Source organism: Trichosurus vulpecula, chromosome 2, assembly GCF_011100635.1.
Source record: "Trichosurus vulpecula isolate mTriVul1 chromosome 2, mTriVul1.pri, whole genome shotgun sequence".
Taxonomy (NCBI): domain Eukaryota; kingdom Metazoa; phylum Chordata; class Mammalia; order Diprotodontia; family Phalangeridae; genus Trichosurus; species Trichosurus vulpecula.
The window spans coordinates 103,373,521-103,382,127 of NC_050574.1; the positions used below are offsets into that span (position 1 = coordinate 103,373,521).

Sequence of the window (8,607 nt, forward strand, 5' to 3'; positions counted from 1 at the left end):
CTCATTTCTCTTCCCAATTTTTCCTCTACTTCTCTAACTTGCTTTTCCAAATCCTTTTTGAGCTCTTCCATGGCCTGAAACCAGTTCATGTTTTTCTTGGAGGCTTTCGGTGTAGGTTCTTGCACTTTGTTGACTTCTTCAGGCCATATGTTTTGATCTTCTTTGTCACCAAAGAAAGATTCCAAAGTCTGAGACTGAATCTGAGTGTGTTTCTGCCGCCTGACCATGTTCCCAGCCAACTTACTTGACCCTTGAGTTTTTCGTGGGGGTATGACTGCTTGTAAAGCAAAGAGTACTTTGTTCCAAGCTTGAGGGGATGTGCTGTTGATTTCAGAGCTGTTTCTCTACAGCCAGCTCTGCCACACCAACACTCCTCCTGCCTCAAGAACCACCAACCCGGACCTGACACAAATCTTAAGCAGGCTCTGCCCTCCTGCTCTGATCCACCACTTAATTCCTCCCACCATGTGGGCAGTTCTGTAGTTCTGTAGCTGCACCTCCCCTGCTGCCCCTGGGGCAGTGGCCAAACCCCAAACTCTGTCCCCCGCAGCTTTTCCCACTAACCTTCTCTGTTGTCTTTGGTGTTTGTGGGTTGAGAAGTCTGGTAGCTTCCATAGCTCATTGATTCAGGGCCTGTTCCACCTGGCTCCTTGTCTGGTTAGTCCTGCTGCCGCCCACGCTGAGCTCTGCTCTCCTCCTCTCCCTTCAGGATAGACCTCATCCAGTGACTATCCAGGCTGTCCTGGGCTGGATCCCTGCTTCCCTCTGCTATTTTGTGGGTTCTGCAGTTCTGGAATTTGTTCAGAGCCATTTTTTATGGGTTTTTGGAGGGATATGGTGGGGAGCTCATACAAGTCCCTGCTTTTCAGCCACCATCTTGGCTCTACCTCTGGAAGTCCAGGAAATATTTTTAAATATCATTTGATAGCTGATACCAGGAATTCATATTAGGATATGAATTTTTGTGCCTGTCTATGATCAGTAGAGTACTCCAAAGCATGGAAGCTGCCTTAGGGCCAGGGGCCCTGCTTGCCAGGGTCTAAGGGCAGTACTCCTCATAACCCTGTAAAATAGATAGTGCAGTTAGAATTGTTTTACTAATTAGCTTAATTACACTAGAAGGATATATTATACGTAATACAGTTAAAATAATTATACTATATGGAAATTAAGACTCAGATAGGTTAAAGCACATATGGTCACATAGCTAGTAAATCTCTGAGCCAGATTTTTGGCCTTAGACTCCCTATTCTAAATACTGTACTCCTTAAAGCAGTAATAGAGATAGAAAACTGAATGGTAGCAGTATCAGAGGAAAGAATGGGGCATATTTGAGAGATGTTGAAAAAGTGAAATCTACAGGCCGCATCAAAAGATTGGATATGGCGTGAGATATGGTAAGGCATTGAGGATGGCACCTAAGTTTCAAGCCTGAGGCACTGGTGTTTCCCTCTACAGCAATAAGGAAGGCAGGATATGGAAAGGGCTTAGGGGAAAAGATAACGAATTCAGTGTTGGACATGTTGAGTTTAAGACTTCTGCTGGATATCCAGTTCAAGATGTTTGAGAGGCAGTTGGGGATGTGAGATTCGAGGTTATGGCAAGATAAATAGATTTGAGAATTTTAAACATAGACATGGTAATCCAAGGGAACTGATGAGATCACCAAGTGAAGTGGTAGGGAGGAAGAAGAGAAGAGGGCCCGAGATGGAGGCAGAACTTACAATTTTATTAAGTTGAACAATCCTACTTTATGCTTTTATTTGTTAACCTGTCACTCCTTCCAGATCATTGCCCTATGTGGATTCTGCTTAGAAACACAAGGGTTGTCCCCTACATTTTCTCAGTCAGGAGAAGCTCCCCTCTTTCTGGAAGAAAGAATTACAGTACACATAGGGTTTTCTTCATAATGACCCCATGAAAAAGGCAATGTAAGCATTTATTAAACCAATTTTATACATGAGAAAGCTAAGGCTTCTGTAATTTAAATGGCTTGCCCAAGATCACTCAGTCAGTAAATATGAGATATGGGGGTTGATCTCTGCGCTTTTGATTTCCAAGGGCAGTTTTCTTTCTATTAAAACAACATCTCAACAGGTTGCACAGGGATACTGGGAAGCCCTGGACAGCATGGAGGGGCTGCTGACATCCAGGAATGAGGACATCTCCCTGCAGAACTTAAGCGTGAGGCTGTGGGAGCAGCTCATCCACTTCCACGTGATGGGGCCGATGTATTCACTCTTCCCGTGGGTGGGCGCAGTGCCCAACCTGAGCAACCTCACCATGGCCATATGCAGCCATTATGACTCCATTCTAGTGTCTATTTCCCTTCTTGGTGATACCTCTGACATGACCTCCAACTGTCTTGCTCAGATATTAGCTAGGAAGACCAAAAACCCCCCAAAAAACAAAACCCCCCCAAAACAGGTATTTGTCAGCTACAGTCTTCATATACAGACAGCAACTTCACACTGCTCCTAGAAAACAGGGTCAAGGAAGAAATGGAGGCTTTCCCGGAAAACTTTTAGCCTGAAAAAGATCACCGTAGCATGTGGTAATTTGTAATTTATGTACATTAAACAAAATAAATTGAGTGTATCTCACAGCAAATCTCAAAAAAAAAAAAAAACCAAAACACTCCAGCATCTCTTTTACCTTTTTCAGCTAGACTTAGTATATAACTAATCTTCAAAATTAGTGGGTCATTTTCTAATGTGAAGGAATATAAATTTATATAGTCTCTCAGAGGACATTTCTGTGATACTTTGAAGATTAACTGTGAAGTAAATATAAATCCATGGCAAATATAATAACTTTTATTAAAGGTAGTATGGACTAATGAAAATTGCCCTGAGTTTGGAGCTAGGTGGTCTGGTGCTGACCCTTAATATTTGTTACCTTGGGTAAGTCACTTAAATTCTGATTCTCATTTGTAAAATGGTAAAGTAATTATACTACCATCTCATATGGTTGTTGTACAACAGATTTGTATAAAGGATTTTGTAACTACAGAGATTTAGACACACCATTAAATTATACGTCTGGATACAAAACCACAGTAAAAATTTGATTTATAAGATTAACATAAAAGGTATAACTCCCCCCATATATATGTGTACATATATATATATATGTATGTATGTATGTATGTATGTATGTATAAAGTGATTTCATGGCATCAGTTTAATAACAGCTAATATTTATATAGTACTTTGTTTAACAAAGCACTTTTCATATGTTATCTTATTTCATGGTCCCAACAGCCCTGTGAGCTAGGTGCTGTTATGTCCATTTTATAGATGAGAAAATTGCTGCTGAGCAAAGCTAAATGACTTGGTCAAAGTCACACAGCTAGTAAATGTCTGAGGTGCAATTCAAAATTGAGTCTTTCTGACACCAAGACCTGCATTTTATCTACTAAATCACTTTGTTGAAGGTAGTGAATATAAGTAATGTAAAAAACTAGCCACTGATATCAAATGGATCTGAACATTTTTGTTGATGATGAGTTTAATATTAGCCAACAAAACAAATAAGAAACCTGAGCCCTGGAGAGATTAAATGCCTCACTCAGGTTCATACATAGAATAAGTAATAAAATGACTTCTGAGGTAGTAGAACTAAATGAACTCTAAAATCTCTTATTTATGTTTTATGATCTTGAAAATCCAGGTCATCTCCCCTAAATGGACTAGCCCTTTCCCTGTGCATGTACATCTTATTTACATTGAGGTTGAAAAGAGGATTGAAAAAGGAAATGGACTCAGTAAGAGGAAAGCCCTTGTCTGGTACCATGTTTTTAAAGCTATGTTGCTCTACAGTTAGATCTGTGACTTCCTCTTATAGATACACCTTTGAAGATCCCTTGCCTTGTTAATAGAGGATGCTCCTGGATCTTTGGCAGGTAGCATCAGGAACAACATCACTTGCCACCTACTGGGGGTAGCACATAACTGCAGACAGAGCCCCACCAAGAGCCAATAATACAAAATTTCAAAAAACAAACACACAAACAAAAAATCCAAAAAAAACAAATTTAGGAAAGTCTTCAGGTGGAGGAACCTTCATATTTGATCTTTTGCTGGGTATATTTCCCTTTTGAAATCTGAGAATCAGATGGTACTTCAGGGTTTCTACACGGGGTCTTGAAAAATGAAGAGAAGAAGGAATTGGATAATGCTAAAAAATGTCAAATGTCACCAACCTGGGAAGAATAAGTAATATGTGGGATGATAAAATCAGCCTCCAAAAATATCTCAAAGACTACAATACCAATTCATCAGTTTATCAAAGTGAGTACTTTTTCCAGTGATGCAAGTTATAACACAGGCACAGACACAGACACAGACACAGACTCACACATCTTCATCCTGTACAACTCTTATTCATATCCTTGAGTAAACTTTCCAAAGGAAGTTCATTCTTCCTTCACTAGCTGAAGTGAGGCTTTCTTGGACAAATTCAGTAAAATCTGGAAGTGCCTCCATCTCTTTATAATGCTGAGTCACCCATCATTCTTTATCACTCTGCAGTCTCTTTCTTAGAATAAAAAAATCAGAAAATCATTTATCCTATCAAAGACAAGAAGCTTTCTGTTTTGCTCCAGAGGTGATGAGCTCCTGTGCAAATTCTTAAACTATGAGAAGCAATCACCAATTCCATTTACCTTCCCAGTGTATGTACTTGTGCTTAAAATGGCTTACTGTCATTTTGTATTATTATAGCAGCAGTTTATATTCTCTCCCCAGAAAATAGCATGTTTGTTTAAGTGCTCAGGGACAAACCTATTTAATATGATGGAAAACTATCTGCACATCCTTGTAAACAATGGTATTCTGATAGATACAATGGAGTATTCTTCTCTAATGGGAAAGTCACAACAGGGCCTCAGGTTTATTATCCCAGAGGTATTTCCTCATTGCTGTTTATCATAATTTGAATGCAGACTGGACTGAACCCTTGCCTTTTCTGCTAAATCCATTGTTAGAGGAGCAAAGGGAGGAAACAATATATGGAAATGTGGCCTCAAAATCAGTTTGGAAAACCTCTTTCCCCAATTCTGTCCCTTCTACTACATCAAAGAAAGACTACCCATTGATTCTGCTTTTCTTCTAGTTTCTCATGATCTTCTTTATGCCTCAGTATTTCCCCTTAATTCCTAGGAAAGCTGATAAACATTTATGACATTCCTGTAAAAAGTAGAATAATAAAGAATGACCACTTCACTCACAGAACCAGATGTTCCTGGAAATGATTGCTGGAGGTATGTGGGTGAAATAGGATGCCAAAGTGAAGACAATCAAAAGTCTGGTTACTTCTGGGTTATTTTTTCAGGTTCTTTCAAAAGCATCAGTGGTATGGAATTAAACTGCCTGCATGTTTACATTGGTGAAAGATGAATGTAATTAGTGCCTTCTAGGAATTGAATACTAATGAGGCTCTCTAAATATTTATGAGACACTTGAAAGCATAGATAGAGAAGAACCCATCTATCCCTCTTTCTGTCAATGTCACTGGGCTGTCAGTCAGAATCAGGACTTTCAACAATTCTCTAACAACCAATTAAAAGTCTTGATGCTGATTGACAGCTCATTCAGCCAGCAGCCAGTGGTAGAGAATAATAATAATAATGATAATAAAACACAAAACTTAAAGGAACAGCTAGAGTAGCCCTTGTCTATGCTTTCTATATACTATCCCTCATTCTAAGCCCTATCCTGTACAAGAGAAGAGTAAAGTCTCAGGCAGGTGGCAGTTCATAGAATTATAGCTTGGATAGCATTTTCTTCTGTTACAAATAGAGCAAAAGCAGTAACCTCAGATTGCAGTGTACTGATATTTTGTAGGTCTCTCAGGAGGGCAGGAGACTTTCAATCAGGGCCCTTTGTACCCAAATGGACAATTACCACAATTTGTTCAATAAAATCATGATTTATTTCCAAGGATTTTATAACACACCTGTAGGATTTTTTCCCCAAAAAGCAAGCAAATCCATTATCTTGCCCACTGCATACCACCACCACCACCACCACCACCACCACCACCACCACTACTACTACAGCTGCTGCTGCTGCTACTACTACTAAGACTAGTAATCAATTTGTCTACAAGTATTTATTTAACACAATGTGACAGAACTGTGTTAAAAACTGGAAATACAAAAGAGGCAAAAAATGGTGTGTTCTCAGAAGAATTTCATAGCCTAATGGGGGAGACATCATGCAAACTGTTATATATAAGTAAAATAAATATAGGAAGATTTTAGGTAACGAAAAGATTGAAAATATTGTCATTGAGGGATATTGGGAAAGATTTCTTTAGGAAGTGGGATTTTAGCTTGATTCTTCAATGAAACTAGGGAAGCCAGGATATAGAGGTAAGGAAAGAAAGAGTTCCAAGCATGGGAGTCAGGAAGTGAAAATGCCTGGAACCAGGAGATGGAATGTGTTAGCAAAAAGGCCAGTGTCAGTGAATTGAAGAGTATAAGGGGATGGGGGAGTCTAAGTCATAAGAAGACTAGAAAGGTAAGAAAGGGTCAGGTTATGAAGAACTTTAAACACCAAATTGAGGATTTTATATTTTATCCCAGAAATGATAGGGAGCCACTGAGGTTTATTGAATAGGTGGGTGACATGGTCAGACCTTAACTTCAGCAAGACTAACTTCACAGCTGAGTAGAGGATGAAATGGGGTAGAGAGAGACTTGAGGCAGTGAACCACATTTTCTGGTCAGTTAAAACGGATCAGAAACTTTTTGTAATAGGCCAGGCATGAACTGATAAAAAGCTGTACCAGGGTAGTGTCAGTGTCAGAAGAGAAAAGAGATCATAACTGAAAGATGTTAGGCCTTGAAAGAAAGAAAGCCTTGGCAATGTTGAATATGGGAAGTGAGGAGTTGAGAAATGCAGTCTGGGTGACTGGAAGGATGGTAGTGCCCCTGATAGTAATTACTAAGTTCAAAAGTGAGAATAGTTTTGGGGAAAATATAATGGATTTAGTTTTGGACATGTTGAATTCAATACATATATGGGCCATGGAGTTTGAGATACTTTATAGGCAGTTGAGATGTAAGGCTGGAGGTTAGGAAAGAGGTAATGGCTAGATTAGGAGATCTGAGTATTATCAGGATAGAATGACAATTGAATCCATGGAAATTGATGAGATCACCAAGTGAAATAATATAGAGACTAGAAAGTCTAGGACAGAGATCTGAGGGCCATTCATGGGTAGTGGGCATGATTTGGATGAAGAGACAACAAAAGAGACCAAAAGGTGGCAAAAGAGGTAGTAGTAGAGCTAAGACAGAGTCCAGTTATAAAAATCTAGAGAGTGTCAAGAAGAGGGGGATGATCAACAATGCCAGAGGACTCAGAGAGTGAAGGATGAGGATTGAGAAAAGGTTTTAGATTGGGCAATTAAGAGATCATTGAAAAGAGAGCAGTTTTAGTTGAATAAAGTCAGAGCCAGATAAGAGACTTAAGAATGAGACATTGGTTGTAGATGTCTTTTTCAATAAATTTATCCATAAAATAGATGAAAGATGTGGGATGATAGTGGGCATGGATAGATCAAGTGAGAGTTTTTGAGGTTGGAGGAGACATGGGCAAGTTTGAAGTTGATAGGGAAGTAGTAGAAAAAGAAATATGGAAGATAAGTGACAAGAAAAAAGGACAGTGTAGAGTTGAGGTGGTTCACCAAGGGGTCAAGGTAGGGAAAGGAGAATGTAGCTAGTGCAGGTGTAATAGCCTGGGAAGGAAGTGAGGGTTGGCGGGATTAGAAGTCATGAAGAGGATGAAGAGGCAGAGGAAGATGTGGAATGACCACAGATTATAATCAGATAAGGAAATTTAAGAATTAAGGAATATAGAAATGAGACACTTGTAGGTGCTAGCACAATCAAGGCTATTGCCTTTGTGTGTGGTTAAGGTGGAGTGGAGGAATAGGTCATGTTGAATAAGAAAGTTGAGAAATTGGAGGTTAGGGTGTCTAAGAAACTATTGGTGTGTATGTTTGTATCAGTAAGGCAAGTGTCACAATATCGATGGTGACCACAAATATGCCTGTATAGTTCTGTAACACAGAATATAAGAGACTCCCTGTGTAGAAGGGGGAAGAAGTAAAACATTTATTCAGACACCAGAGGATCAAATCCCAAAACCAATAACTCCAATTCAACATAGCAGCAATTAGCTCCCAAAACCAGTAAGACCACTTCATTATAAAGCCAAGAACTTAAGACACAATACAACAGCAATGAGCCAAGCAATCCCATAACCTTTCCCTCTGCTGGGGCCTTCCTCTAAATACTCACTCATAAATGCTAGCTGTCAGCTTGCCTGTGTCCTCTCCTCCCGAAGTTTTGAGAGAGAGAGAGCTTAATGGCTACCCTCAGAGTCTACATACCCTTTTTTAGAGCCTGAGGGCTTCATACCTCTTGTGACCTAATTAGCTAAAGGGTGTGGGCCTTCCTATAAAACAAGCCTCCTTTAATCAAGCTGCCCTTAACTAGCTCCACCTGAGACCTATTAATTGGATTAATGGGCGGGGAAGATCTTTAATCACATTAATACCACAACAGGGAAGACCCTAAGTATGAGGGCAGGATTT

The 8,607-nt window shown here is 39.6% G+C and overlaps 1 protein-coding gene across 1 annotated transcript; it reads left to right on the forward strand.

The window, feature by feature from the left end:
* Nucleotides 1-2,130: 2,130 nt before the first annotated feature.
* On the forward strand, nt 2,131-2,481 carry LOC118835632 (proteasome assembly chaperone 4-like). Its single transcript, XM_036742835.1, has one exon. The coding sequence runs from the start codon at nt 2,131-2,133 to the stop codon at nt 2,479-2,481; it is 351 nt and encodes a 116-aa protein (XP_036598730.1).
* The last annotated feature ends 6,126 nt before the right edge of the window (nt 2,482-8,607 follow it).

Bases quoted from the DNA above. Each gene is read 5' to 3' on its own strand.
- LOC118835632 (XM_036742835.1), top strand. From the start codon at position 2,131: ATGGAGGGGCTGCTGACATCCAGGAATGAGGACATCTCCCTGCAGAAC.